We start from the raw sequence: 15,484 nt of genomic DNA, 5'->3' as shown, positions 1-15,484 counted from the left end.
TTTTTTTTTTTTTGGTTTAATGAGAAGTTGTCTCTATATGAGATAAGTGAAATTTAATCTGCAATTTTCTTTTTGATTTTGATGCCATTTTAGGGGGTTTGTTTCCTTTGTTTCTTCAGGTAGAGCAGCCTTACTTAATCAACTCTGATTTTGTAGGATATGTTCTAGACTGTCTGCTTGAGCAGTTATGTGAAGCTGTTTGATGTATGTAAACAATGGGTACCTAACGATGTCAACTGGCAGCATCCCTGAGAGACTGTCAACTAGTTAAGCTCTCATTCAATAAATGTTCTAAGGCAGCTCTTAGGAACCCAAGTCCAGCTGCCCGGAGAGGACTTAGTGGAATAGTTTCCTTCTGACTCAAATGAATAAAGTTCTTTGAACTTCTTAAAAAAGTATATGAAATGTATTCGTTCTTGATATTGTTTTAGGAAGTGAAGAAGGAGAAAAACCTTCTAGATGCACAGTATGAAAAAAAACTACGAGAAATCCACCAGCTTGAAGAAGAACTAGGAGCAGTCAAGCAATCTCTAAAGCAGAGCCAGAATTTTGCAGAAGAGATGAAAAGTGAGTTATGTTTTTAAATTTGCATGTCCCTTATTACTTTCTTAACAATGCATGTTTTTTGCAATACTGTAAGTTTGATTGTGAATTAAGAAAAAAGAATTCTACCATGGGATATGATTATGATGATATTCTTAACCTTGACCAATGTGAAAATGAATTCTTTGTCTAAACATATGCAATTTCTGAGGAAATGTAACTTTGAAAGTAACTAAAGCACACTGACCTTAGCAGCAAAATCAATTGCATAGAATATGTTTAAACCAGGAAACTTCTATTTTCTTATTATGCATTTGAATTACTTTAAGGAAAAAAAAAAAAGAGGAAAACATTATGTAAGCACTGATATTTGGGTGTTCCTTGCAGTGGTTGGTCCTAATCAAGAACAAATTTGAACAGGAACTAAGTTGAAATACAAAATATACTTCATAGTTCTGCAGAATCAGATGAAAGGCTATGGATTCCCACTTCTTTCTGTGCAGACTTAAATTTTGTGTGAGATTTCAAAGGAAGGCTTTTGAAGTTGGTTCTTTTCTCCTGAAAATTAATCACTGAATTTATCACCTGAAAAGCAATGATGCTTCTGACTGGCAATTTGCATCTTTTATCAGCTATCTAGTGAAATGTAGTGTCCTTTTCATTATTCTCTATTATCTATTTCTTATCAAAGCAGTATAGCAACAATGGCAATCTGAAAAATGACTGTAAAATTATTTTTTTTTAATCCATGAGAATGGGTCTGGATTCATGAAATGTATCTGGAATGTTAGAGGTATTTAAAAAAAAAAATGGTGAAAATGAGGCACAGAAACAACAGATAGTAACCTGACAAGTATGTACTGACCAGACTGTAGCACAGACTTGTATCAGGCTGTAGAACTGGAAGTGGTCAATGTCTATGAGTATACAGTGTCAGATAACCTGAAGAGATATGAATAATCTTTTTTTTTCCAGCGAGGCAATATAACAGTAATACACTGCACTAGAATAATTAAAAACAGTAAAAGTAAGTGGTCATTTTTCAGTTACAAGACCATCAAATTGGTCAATAGTGTCTAGCAAAGTTCTGACAGTGTTCTCTGTTGCAGATAAGAATACTTCTCAGGAAGAAGAGCTGAAGTTACTAGAAGAGAAATTTATGAAGCAAGAGAACTCTCTTTCCTTGGAGAAACTGAAATTAGACTTAGCTGATATGGAAAAGCAGCAACATTCTACTGAAAATCTGCTCAAGGATAAAGAAAATCATATTAAAGAACAAAACTGTAAAATAAGTAAAATGGAGGAAGAGTTAGAAGCTTTGCAGAGACTCCTTGGATTTAAGCAGAAAGAATGTGAAGAATTAAAGAAAGAAACAAATGCTTTTTCTCAATGGAGAAATGAAAGTGATCATGTTATAAATAAACTTAAGTTGGAAAAGGAAGATATGCTGATTCATATTAGTGACTTGGAGAGTTCCCTCCAAAGCCAGCAAATTGAAAATCGTGAACACAGTGAGAAATTCAAAATAATGGAAACTGAAAGAGACAGGAAGAACATAGAAATCAAAGAGCTCAGAGACATGCTAGGATGTAAAAATGCAGAATTAGAAGAACAGAAAAAAGTTTGTGATGAACTTCGACAAGAAGCAGAATGTTCCGATAAAAAGTATTGTAAAGACAGAGAGAATATGTCCTGTAAAATATTACAGCTTACCAACCAAGTTAGTGAACTAGAAGAAAAGATACAACTACTAGCAAGTGAAGGATTGCAAAGGGAGCAACATTATCATGAACTGCTTGGTGAATATGAAAAAATCTGCTGTCTTGTGAAAGCAAAAGATACTTCTAAAATGACAGAAGATAGAGAAGATGATTTACAAAGTGGTCAGGATGAAACTGTTTTAGATAATAAGCAAGTAGGAGCAAATAAGCCTGTTGCCAAGGATCATGGATGTGCAAGAGCAATGCTAGAAATAGAAAAAATGAAGGATCTGATGGTCTTACAGGATCAGATCTCTTCTCTTGAGATTTCCTCAGTGGCTCAAAAACAGCTGAATTCAGATCGACAGCACCAGGATGAAGACTTACTGCAAACTGAGAGTGAAACAGATAAAAGATTATGTGATGTAGAACAGAGGCATGAAAGCTCTGTAACAGAAACTAACCAGTACATTAGTAACTTTCAAGCAGATATTTCAGCACATCAGAAATCTATTAGAAAAACAGTCACTATTATTGAGGAAAAGGACATGGAACTACAATCTCTGAGAGAAAGACTGAAAAACCAACAAACAACGCTTCAGGATTTAAAGGTCAATAATAAATTCCTTGAGGATTCAGTAAGACAGCTGAAGCTCATGTCTGAGACATGGAGTTCAGAGAAGAAGGACATGTCTTCAGTGATTTGTTCATATAGCAAAGAAATTGAGGAACTTACTGAAGAAAATGCAACCCTTAAGGATTTAAGCAGAGATTTAGAACAAAACCAAGTAACTTTACTCGAAGCAAATAGAAATATTTCTAATAGTTTAAAGGAAAAAGAAGAAATAATTTCTGAAATGTCCAGAAAACATAAGGAGGAAAAACAATGTATGGAAGCAAGAGCTGAAGAAATCTCAAGAGAGCTGAAGGTTTTGCAAGCACGGTATAAACTGGTGGAAGAAGAAAATGTAAATGTGATGAGCATTCTGAGAGAACAGACCATTGTATTTGAGGAAAAGAAAGCAGAATTAGAACAAGAAGAGAAATTGGTACTTAACGAAAATAAAGATATATTACATAAGTTAATAGCCTCAGAAGAAATAAAAAAGAACCTGATTCAAGAACTTCAGCAACTGCAGTCAGGCTTTTCTGACATTGAACAAGTGCCCTCTTCTGAGCTTGACTGTTTAAAACAGGAAATGTCAAATGTCAAGGTAACACAAAATGCAATTCAAGAGCAACATAGTATTGTGTGTATCCAAGGCAGGGAACAATTGATGAAGGAACTAGAATCAAGAAGTGAACCTCTAGAATATGACTCTAGTTGTGAAAGGAGGCTCTGTTCAGACCAGTTGAGGAAGACCATGGAAGAAAAGGATATAGAACTGAATAAATATCAACTTAATCTTGAGCTTCTTCAAATGGACTTGGAGGACAGAGATATCTCCCTGGAGAACTACAGGTTAGAAGTGATGCAACTGAAGACTGCTTTAGAAAAGATGGAAACAGAACTTGAGAAAAATGCGAGAGAGAAAGAGACACTGCAGCGAGAACTGCTGTCTGTTAAAGAATTGAAAGCTTCATATTCTCAGCTGAGATTACTAAGTGAAGATAGCCAGTTGGAGGATAATGATGATGTTTCTCACAATTGTGGCATGAGAGGAATGGATGAGTTGGTCTTGTCATCCTCTTTGCAGGTAATAACAAACAAACTGAGTGAACTGGAGAAAATCTGTGAGAGATTGCAGAATGAAAACATAGCATTTGCTTCTGCATTTAAAGATTCAAAAACTGATGGCACCACAGATATTAATAAAGTGGCAGATGAGAAAGAGCACACAATCAGTACAAATTTAAGAACTGAGAAAGCTGCTTTTCAGGATGAACTTATGAATCAAAGCGATAACAACGATTTGAGAATGGATTGTGGCAATAAGGAAATATTCAGATTTAAAGAAAGCAGTACTGGATCCAGTTCTGACTATGAAGACTTAAAATTGTCCAGTGGAGAAGTTAAAATTCACTTTGCAGAAATAAAAGAGAAGTTTTTCTCCTTCCAGAATGAGCATGTAAAATTATATGAACAACATTGTAGTATGGTATCAAAGATAATGGAGCTACAGTCTTGTATTAAAATACTGAAGGCAGAAAATTCTGCATTGTCAGAAAGCATGAGCAGTCTTCATATAGATTCTCTGAAAATACCACTGTCTTCTAGCCAAAATGAGACACAGTCTAAATTAGATGAAACTAAGTCTACAGACTCTTTACTGGATGTCACTTTCTCAGAAGTAAGTAAGGTTGATAATTCTTGTAACGGTGGTGTGTGCAAATGGACAGAGGAAATAAATCATCTGAAAAGTTCTGTAAAAGGAATTTCAGAAGATGCAGCTAAAGTTTTGATTGAAAATGATCGTAGCAGTTACATATTGGACTCTGTTAAAGAGTTCAGGAGTAGTACTCCCAGCAAATCTAATCCTGAGGGCAGAATCAAAGAACTTGAAATGCTATGTCAGATATATGAGAAGGTCATCAAGGTGCTCCAAAATCGACTTCATATTCAAGAAAATATGAAAACTGAGGAAATACAGGAGATGAAAAATATTATGCTTTCTGAGAGAAAAGTAATAGATAAACTACAAAATCTGTCTGATAATTACCTGACAACAGAGATGGAGTGCAAATTGGCAAAAGAAGGAAAAACTGAGAATCTGTCTTTTGATCTTAAAACAGCAAGTCTCCAACTACAAGTCCTTAATTCAGATTCTCTCTCACTGCTATGCACTGATACTAAAAACGTAAGTAATTACAAGGCTTTTTGTAAACCTTGATTTGTGGTAAAGCCAAACTTGGATTTTACGTATTAAAAATGAAATATGTTTGAAGTTTTATCCACAGAAGTGGTAATGTTTAGAGAAAGTAGAACAATAATCTGTATCTTCAGTTTTGGCTTATGCATCACAGGCAATCATGAGAAACAACAAAGTCAGCAGCTCTTGTCGGTTAGCATTGTGTAATACATTGTGCTTCTTCAAGTCTATATCAGTGTGGATTCTGCAGTGCTAGCTGATGTATGTATGAGTGCTGTATGCATCTGTACCGTGTTTACAAGTGTAGGTCTTTTCTGATTTTAATACATCCTGTTGAAGATGCCTGTTCTTTCATGTGATCATATTAAGCAAAGTAGGACTGCTTTCACACCTCTAATTCCCTTTAATAACCTCAAGAGCCGACCAGAACTAGCTGGTAGCAGAACAGATATTTTCAAATCAACTTCACTTTCTTCAATATAAGTAAGAGCATGAGAATTTTGGAAGTCAGTGCTGTCACTTCTTTCAGTACATCTTTCAGAAGATGACATGAAACCAATGAGCTATGCTTTACTGGTCTTTGTAAAGAGTCTTGTGTGTGGCAGAACATTCAGAATGGAGGAGAACCATTTCAATTTGTGCACGCAACTGTATTCTACTAATTTACCTAAAAGTATGTCTAAAAAAATACATCTCCTGCCTGGGAGAATTCTGGTTTTGGCTGTTAAATCCTGTATGAATAGCCTCCAGCAACTAGCCAATGCAGGCCTGGAACTGACAGTTTAACACTACTCTCACAGTCAAAGCATTTTGAAGATTTCCATTTTGGCCAGCTGTATAACACTGAGTAACTGTTTCTTACAGAAAAAATGAAGTCTTTCAGTTCTATGTGTTGCTCATGAGTAGCAGTTAGAGTATCCACACTAATACACAGACTTCTAAAGAAAGGGATACAGCTCCTCACTGTACACAACTGGAGCTCTTTAAGATAGAGTACCTAGTGTACAGATCATTTAAGTTCTCCCTTCTGTCACAATTCCTTCTTCAACTCCTCAGTTTTCAGTGTCAGTCACTTTTATTTTGCAAATGGGAGTGTGAGATAGCACCAAATGTAAAACCATCTCTGGTCACTGAGAGAAGGGATTCTTTGATTTAGGTCTTGTCGTTCTTAAAGATTCTCTGATGTCCAATAGATGGTGAACATAAAAATTCTTCCATAAGTGATACTAATTTTTACTGTGTCACCTGGATACCTGTTTTCCTAAAATATTGAGGAATATGACATCTTTAGTTCTTCATTAAACTTGGGTGAAGTTTCTCCTTCAAAATCACTAAAACTTTTCAGCCAAATATATGTTTATTCATAAGTGTAAACTTGTAAATTCTTCCCATAGGAAAGCAGATTCTCAGTTTTTTTTATGGCTTAAGAAAATATTTAAGACTCGTTTCACTTTTTTTTTGTTTGTTTGTTTACATGCATACATTATTATTATTATTTTTTTTTTTATATGATTCTCTAACTTTGCAGGCCACTCAGCAAGAAAACAATAGTCTTTATCAACTGGGAGTGCCTGTTGGAACTCCAGCACTGAGAAACAATAAATCAAAACTAATCCCCTTGGAGAAAACAGCTGTAGGAGAGACAGCTATGCGTGAAAATACTACTGAGACCACTGAAGCAAAACTAGTAGAAGCTTATTCTGACACGTTTCATAGAGAAGAATGTAGAAATATGTCAGGTAAAAATGCCAGCTCTTCACATCACGACAGCACACTGTCATTTTCTAATAGTGGTATATTTTTAAGTTCAGAGGATTTCTTTGAAAATGAAATAAGCACTGAAACTCATCAAGAAGAGATAAAACAAACTGTTGAAGATTCAAAGCTGATCTATGCAACAGAAGGCCATAAAAATGTTGATTTTCTCATGGAAGTCAAGGAATTAAACTCACAGGAGGGCTTTCAGAATAGACAGTTAACTCTGGAGAGCTCAGCTATGGTAGAATTGGAAGAAACTGCAGTAGAAAAGGAAGAAAACAGTGGCATAAAGGAAAACCTGGAATCAGTTTCTGTCAATAAACAGCGATTATCTCATGGAGTACAGTCTTCAGAAAAAGAACCTGAGAAAATAAGTTCTAAGCACAATATAAATCAAATTAGTTTGCCTAATACAACCAACACACTGGATGGTATTGAAGTGACCAAGGGAGACTGTCATGATCTGTTTCTTGGAGCTGAAAATGAGCAGAGGCAGACAAAGTCTGAGCAAGTTAATATGGAAACGCATGCCTTGTTTGTAGAGGGCAATGCTGAAATTCTTTGGGCAAAGTGTCAGCAGTTAGAAAAGGACAGGGAAATTAACTTGAAAACTATTTCTAGCCTTCAAGAGCAGCTTGTTTCAGTCACAGATGAGAGAAACCATATTGGTCAAGAACAGAGTGTTCTGTCTGAAAACAAAAAAGAATTAGATCAAGAGTATCAGAAATTGGAAGAGTTAGAAACAAATAAGGATTCTGCTGAAATCGTTAGAAGATTAGAGAGTGAAGTAAAGATACAAACAAATATGCTTGAGACTGAAAAGTCTGATACAGGTCTGCTATCAGATGAAAAAGATCACCCTCTACAAAAGTTGCAAACTTTAGAAAAGGATGCATTGTCTTTCAGGTTGGAAAAAGAAAAGCTCCAAAACCAAGTGGCAGATTTGAACAAGGAGAAAGCAGTGCTTATGAGAGAATCTGAAATGATGCAGAGTAAACTGAGTGCATTGGAAATTGAAAATTCAAAGCTTTCCAGATATTTGGATGGCTTGAAAACAGAAAAACGTGAACTTGCTGCTAGACTGAATTCAGCACAGAAAGAAGTAAATCAAATGCGAGAAGGAATGGAGAAGCTGAAAATAAAAATTGAATCTGATGAGAGAAAAAAACACTACATTGCTGAAAAGCTGAAAGAGAATGAACGGAAATCTGATGCTCTTTTGGATAAAGTAGAGAGGCTTGAAAGAGAATTGGAGATGTCAGAGGAAAATCTAGAAGATGCAGTTGTTCGACTGGAGACTGCAAAAGCAGAAGCAGAGACATTAACAGCAGAGAAGGAAGAGATGGCTGAAAAGTTGAAACGTCTTCAATCACAAATCAATGATCTCACCTCACAAAAAGAGCGTTTGGCTAAAGATTCAAAAGATAAGCAAGAAAGGATCCTTGAACTGGAGTCTTCAAATTTGACTACAGCAAAACTTATAGAAGAAAAGGAGAAAGAAAAGATGCAAATCAAGGATGAGTTTGAAAATGCTGTGTTATTGTTGAAAACTGAGCTCAAAGGTATGAGTGAGAAATTAGAGTTTTCTTCCAAGGAGGAAGCAGTTGCTAGAGCAAGAGAGCAAGTTTTGATTAATCAGGTGGCTTATCTTGAGCAAGATAAAACAATGCTATTACAGGAGTGTCAGAAATTTAAAAATGAAAATATAAAGTTGGATCACACAAGGGAATTACTTGCTCAAGAAGTTATAGAATATAAACAGAAGCTGGAAGAAAAGATACAGGAAAATCATGCCTTTCAACAGCAGATAAAAGAATCAGAGGAACTGTCTTCACAGTTGACACGCATGGAACGTGAGCATGAATGCTGGCACCAGGAAAAACAAAAGATGCAGGATTTAATTGTTGAGTTGAAGCTGAAGGCACAACCTTTTTCTGATAATAGAACCTTTCCGGATATCCTGAATATTCTAAAAGTGTCCTATAATGACCTTGAGAAGGAGCTGGAATCTACACTTTGTGAAAAGACTGCTTTATGTAAAAAGGTAATACCATTTCCAGGAGTGTTGAGTTCCCTTTTAAAGAATGAGGATAAAGTGTCCTCTGGGCTTACTACTTCCTTAATAAATTGTGTGTTAAAATAACATTAACCTCAGACTTTTACAGTAAGCAGCCTATTTTTGAAGTTATGTTTTCAATGCAGTCGTACGTTTGCACTGTAATTAGAGGTGGAAAGCAGGATGATGTTTTGTGTGTAGTGAATGAAAAGATTGCTTGAAAGTAGACACAGAAGTTCAAGTAATCTAATAATGCGGGATATTTTCCTCTTTCCTATAGAAGAAAAGGAGGAAAGGCAAATATTAGGTGAATGAGTTTTTATGTTAAGAATAAGTACTTGGAGAGCTCAACAAAAAGTGAAGCACCAGTTGGACAAATGCTGTGTCAGAATGGCATTAGCCTGTTGTAACTCATGCTTGGAGTTGGGCCAGTGAGGGGAGTAAATTAACTCATCTTTAGAACTGCTTATATTTATGCAAGAAAATTCATCAGAGATCATAACACTTAATACAAATAATGATGGAAAATTTAATTTCAGGTAAATGAGCAGACTGAAAATTGTATCAAGCTGGAAGTCAAGCTAAGTGATGCTGAACAGGCAATTTCCAAATTACAGGAAGAATTTACTACGGAGAGGAAGAAGCTTGCTGAACAAATACAACTCCTTCAAGAACATTCAGAACAGAACAAAGTTAGTTACTGCGTGTGTAGTATATCTGCGTTCAAGGCCTGACTTACTATCATTAAGAATGCGTGGAGGTTGTTCAAGGGACTCTGCTAATGACCTATTATTTCAGGTTCATGATTCCAAGTTCCTGAATATGTAATGTTCCATTCTGAAATGGAATGATGATTAGTTAAAACTTTTCCCCCTTTTCTTTCTGTTGAAGGAATTAAATTGTTTTCTTAGTGTAAATGCCACAAGTGGCTATCTTAAAATCTTCTGCTGCCAAGAATTCTCTACTGTAGGCATTCAATCATTAGGCTGAGGATGTTAGATTAAAAATTTTCACGTTTCTCAAGCTTGTTTTAAAGAACAAATTATTTTCAAGGAAAAGTCAAGGGAGAAGCAGATTATGTGTGTTTAAGATGTTCCTATTTAATATTCAGGCTGTTTTTTTTACCGTGGTGTTGACTGTAAGTCTTGTTTATTTGTGAACAATATTACATATTTATAAATGAGCTTAAGTGACCTTCTGACCTACTAATGATATTGACAAAATTTTATAACCAAGGACTTAGTTCTGTTCTGCTGCTGAGGGTGTTGGATGGAAGAACTGAAATTTCTGCAACTTTCAGTAAACCTGTATGGAAATAAATTTTCCTTTTGGGCAGGTGTCCAAAAAGTACTGTCATGAAAGTAAATCAACATGAAAATACTTAGAAAGCTTTGTTAACTTTGATAGGGTGAGAGATGACCCTTAATGTTTCAAGTCACTCTGGAGGAGCAGTCATATGTTTATGTCTTATGCAGAGGTTAAGCTTTTGTTTTGGCTGTGCTGCTTAATTTAAAAGTGTTGGCAAAGTTACACTTAGTGTACTTACCCTCACGTTGTAGTTTTTATTTTGTAAAGACTTTCCTTTGCCTTCCATCTTGCCTCTTTATGCTCAGATTTTTCTCTTCTATGGTTACTGTGTGTTTAGCCACCATAAAATTTGTCTTACTAAGTTGTATATGGAAGTTTCAGATATAAAGTCAAATAATTTAACAGGTTAACTGATCCTCGAGTTATAAAATTCTAAACACTAATAATGTGCTTTTACTGTTTTTAGATTGAGTTGCATTTAGTTGTGTCAGAAAAACATGAACTGACAAAGAGTTTGGTGGCAGTCCAGAAAGAACTACAAGAAAAAGAAAATATAATGAAAAGAGAATTATCAGAATACCAAGACAAACTACTTCAAACAGAGAGAGAGCACCAGAATGCTTTAGAGGAAGCAAACAGAAAGGTAAATCAGGAAATGGGAAGATAGATGCTATGAGTTTTAAATTAACATTTTTAATTAAATTATAAGTGTTCTACAAAACTTTCCTAATTGTATTGCAAAAGGAACTATAGTAACAGTTTTCCAAACTATATATGCTTACCTCAGAGCTCATTAAGTATTAATTTTACCTTTTTGTTTCATATAGAAAACTGTAAAAGGTGATCTTTACCTCAAAATTCAGTAACTGTTAAGAGTGAGTGTGTGTGTGTGTGTGTGTGTGTGTGTGTGTGTGTGTAGACATACGTGTAACTTAGCTGGGACTGTGCACTTGAAGGAGGGAGAAGAGCAGCGTATTTCAGTCTGCGAAACATTTGTTTTGGTAGGTATGCTGAGGAAAAGTTAAGCACTGGAGACTATAATGACATTTGTTGGCAATGCAGTAGATTTAGTCATGTTGTATACTAAAAGGCATTTTTTTTCTATGGAGACACACATCTAAGCCTATATAAGGGCTTTCAAACTGCAGACTTCTTAAAGGTGAGGCACAGGTATACAAAATGTATTTATACTTGAGACAAATTAGCCTTCCAGTTTTAAACTCCTCAAAATGCAACAAGCAAACTTGCTATGAAATTCCTGTTGGCAATGATGTGCTCTTATGTGTATCTTCAAAATATGACTGGATGTCCTTTTTAGCATCATGGTAATTAGGCATGTTTTTTTTTCCTCTAGAATGAAATACAAATTGAGGCCTGTCAAGAAAAGATGGATTCATTAGAACGCTTCATCAGCTCACAAAAATTGGAGATTGAGCACCTGAAGTCAACTAAAGAAGAATTAAATAATTCTCTTAAAGAAGCTAATCAGACCTTAGGAGAGCTCCTAAAACTTAAGGTAAGAAAATATATGCAAGCAGTGCTGACTATGCGAGACCAAAGGCACAGTGCACTAAAGGAAATGTGGGACTGGAGCCACTGCTGCAGAACTTTGGTTTGACTTTGATACAACCTTTGTTTCTCTAATGAGAACACAGGGCATGGAGAAAATATTGTTACTATTGATCTACATTACAGAAATTGAGTTACGGATACTACAACCAAGATCACCTACAATTGGTTTGTGATGCTAAACACAACAGTCTGTTATTTACTTCAAAAATTTCAACTGGTTATCACATGGTCAGAATACAGTCAAAGTGACTTTGCAGTGCATCTGTTTTCTGTTTGTGGATGGTGTTAAGGATATGATGTTCTGTTTTAAGCATTAGTCTTTGATTCTTGAGGGTTTATCAATTCTCATTAAAATTATTAGGAGCTCTATTTACTGTGCACAATTGATAACTTGGTAACAGTTATGTTTGGTTGGATTTCTAGTAGCACAGGTGAAGTTTAACTGTCTATGTAACTGAATGCCTCTTTATTAGTTTCCTCTGCATATTTCTTATCTTCATTGTTTTTTTGCCCTGCTTCTGTCTGTGATTGATTGCTGGCTCCAAATTCCTGCTCCTATTTCTGAAATGAGATTCTCTGTCTAGAAGGCTCTTGAAGATTCATAATCGATTCAGCATCCTTGCAATTAAGTGTTGAATTGCAACACATTCACCTTGCTCAAAATTTCTTTATTTCCTCCACTGTAGTGTTGATTGTTAATTAATCCGTTTAACACCAACAGTGTGATGATTTAATACTGCAGGATGTGTACCAGGGGCAAAATATAGTACCCATGGCACTGTAACTGCATGATACAAAGCTGACAGCTGTGCTTACTGAGTGGTGCCAGACCAGATAAGCAAGGAGCAGCACAAGACAGTGGAAGATGATGGAAAGGAAGATCTGATGCTGCTCAAAGTAGTATCTCTGAAATACAGAGTGCAAACTAGGCCTGTCTTATCTTGCCTCTGGTCACCAAGATACATTAGGGGCAAAAAAGACCAACTAGGAGAAAGCTGTAAACTTTAGCAGTTGTTGGTTTGAAATATATCACCTCAAATGCAGTGCTTTATAATGCGAGGTCATTGAGGTGATATTAGTTGGAGAGTTTTCTGTAGAGTTAATCTCATAAATGTATCTGTCCAGAAGAGTACATCCCACTTTCTTGTGATAAAAGAGCTGCTATAATGAGGCTGTACAGAAACAAGCAAATCTATGTTACAGCCATAGTCTATAACTAATAGCATGTAACATTTGAGGCTAAAACTGTAATGTTTAAACAGAAGAATTATGTTTCAGGTGCAATAACTATTTTTTATTTCTAGGCTGACAATATTAACGCTATAGTTCAACTAAACAAGGAAAAAGAATTTGTCCAGAGTGAAGTGCAGCTGTGGATTAAATCCTGTAAGCAGATGGAACAGGAAAAGGAAGTGTTGCAGAAACAATTAGCTGACTATGAAGAACTACTAAAGAAGAAAGATCTAAGTGTGTCAGAAAAAGAAGGTAATTAAAGCTAGATGTAGTCTTAATGCTTTTATAGTCATGTTTACTTTGTACATTTTTTTTCCTAAAGTGCCAATTTGCATATGCAGCACTAATATAGAGCATGATTTTTAAACTTAAATTTAAAAGTTGTATTCTGAAGTTACAAAAGGGCAGAAAAAATATTTGCCTGTGCACTGATCAAGGTTTCTTTTGGAATTTTGTGTTTTCTGTTCTGCAAATACTCTAGTATGCATAAAATATGACTGATTTTGTTATATACTGTCAATTATTTTTTATGGTTGCACAGTTGTAAAGTATATGTAATTAATCAAAAGATGTGGGACAATTGTATTATACATCTTTGTATGTGCATTTAAAAAAAAAAAAATCTTCATTTATATGATCAAAGACACTTTACTTTGAAAGGTACTGATGAGAATGCCATTACAGAAGAAATTAAGTTAGAACTGGAAGAATTACAGGAAGCTGTGGAAGTGAAAACCAGAGAGGCAAATGAGAACTTGGAGAAATACTGCTCTCTAATTGTTAAATACTATAAACTTGAGGAAGCAAATGAGATGCTCAAAATGCAAGTCACTTTGTTGAATGGTCAGCTGAAACAGCAAACAAGTGATACTGTCAGCAGCTCTTTGCTGAATTCAGGTAACTCATCGACAGCGTGCAGTCAGTCTGACAAAGAGATGAGATGGGATGAAGATACTACTAAGCCTTCTACTAAAAGACAAAGATGTGAAGACACCAGGAAGGAAAGTGGAGAACCAAGATCTCCTTTGCCAGAAACTAGCTCAAAAAAAAAGAGGAAGGATGATATCTGTCAAAACTTGGAGAATCAGGAGAACTCAGACTATGAGCCAGATGGGCTTCCAGAAGTAGTTAAAAGAGGTATTTATAACTTTTTTTATACAGTCAAATATTCTCTGAACATTCTGGGTGTTTTTTACTCTTTTGTTTTGCTGAATTGGTTTTACTCTTGGGTAAGAAGGTGACAGTACTAAATATTTTTGGTGACATTGATGGAAGATGAAAGTAGTCAATGGGGGTTGTGACAGTTTAATGCAAATTTAGCATTTGTAGAACTCTGTTTTTTAGACCATCGTAATACATTTACATTGGTTTTATAAATGACAACTTAATTAGAGTTAACTGATCCTGGCAGTTGCAATTTTGTACTCTCTGGTGATACATGTGTTAGATGGTAAACATTATATATTAGCAGCAGCAAAGTTTTGTGGGAACGTGCTTTGCTCTAGTAATTTAAAAATGTTCTTTGAAGTAATTGAAACTTACAGAGGAATAGATGTAGAGTGAATCTAATCTTAAAAGTCTACAAGATGGGAATCCTAGAATACTGTGCAGGGATGAAGTCACATTTGTTCCCTTTGTAGCCTTTCAGCTTCTTCTCTATTACTCCTCTATTCAAAGAGGTGGTTAATACCTGCATCAGATTTGCCTGGCAGGCACTTGGTGGTGGGGCTGTGGGTTGCTGCTGCCCCATGTGGGGCATGGCAGGTTCCATGTGGCTCTGCAGTGAATGATTTAAAATCTCCCAAGTAAAACTGTTTCCAACTCTGAGCAGTGGTGCCTTAACAACTTCATGAGGGTTCTGTTTCATTCTACCATTAACAAGATAGAATTAGATGGCCTGATATTCCATATAACAGTTTGCTAAAGCAAAAAGTATCTGAGAAGAATGCACAAATTAGAGATTGAAAAATATATTGTATGTTCAACTGCTTATTAAGTACCTTTTTATAATAAATGCAGTGGTAATCATAAGACAAACTGTAAAGTCACCTCAGCTTCAGTGGTCACTCCTGGAAATCAGGACTTCTAAGCTGATACAGTATTTGCAATTCATTTTCTTACCAGCGTTGTTATTTTTGTGAAAATATACCCGCTGTGAGGACACATGTATCAGTTAATGTTTGACTTCTAGGCTAGATAGCAAGATAACAGAATCTGTAACAATATAGCTTTACAATAAAGAATTTATAACTGTATGCCATAAAAATGAAGAATCTTAGAATCTTAGAATCATAGAATCACAAGGTTGGAAATGACCTATAAGATCATCTAGTCCAACCATCTTCTCATTACCACTGCTACCACAAGCTACTAAACCGTATCTCGCAGCTCCTCATCCAGACACCTCTTGAACACTGCCAGGGATGGCAACTCCACCACTTCTCTGGGCAGCCATTCCAGTGCCTGACCACTCTGAGAGAAAAAGTTTTTCCTCATGTCTAACC

The 15,484-nt window shown here is 35.6% G+C and overlaps 1 protein-coding gene across 3 annotated transcripts in view; it reads left to right on the top strand.

Moving 5' to 3' along the window:
- Positions 1-15,484, top strand: part of CENPF (centromere protein F) — a 37,040-nt gene that overhangs the window by 18,120 nt on the left and 3,436 nt on the right. For all 3 annotated transcript variants that reach the window (XM_010706708.3, XM_019612670.1, XM_019612671.2), the window contains exons 11-18: positions 432-567; positions 1,653-5,041; positions 6,582-8,855; positions 9,407-9,559; positions 10,642-10,818; positions 11,530-11,691; positions 13,052-13,232; positions 13,641-14,117. In XM_010706708.3, coding sequence (XP_010705010.1) covers positions 432-567; positions 1,653-5,041; positions 6,582-8,855; positions 9,407-9,559; positions 10,642-10,818; positions 11,530-11,691; positions 13,052-13,232; positions 13,641-14,117 — 6,949 coding nt within the window. The remainder of the gene's footprint in view (positions 1-431; positions 568-1,652; positions 5,042-6,581; positions 8,856-9,406; positions 9,560-10,641; positions 10,819-11,529; positions 11,692-13,051; positions 13,233-13,640; positions 14,118-15,484) is intronic.

Source organism: Meleagris gallopavo, chromosome 2 (genome assembly GCF_000146605.3).
Source record: "Meleagris gallopavo isolate NT-WF06-2002-E0010 breed Aviagen turkey brand Nicholas breeding stock chromosome 2, Turkey_5.1, whole genome shotgun sequence".
NCBI lineage: Eukaryota > Metazoa > Chordata > Aves > Galliformes > Phasianidae > Meleagris > Meleagris gallopavo.
Note: the sequence above shows the minus strand (reverse complement) of the source record. Positions and strands in the feature narration are given on the sequence as shown.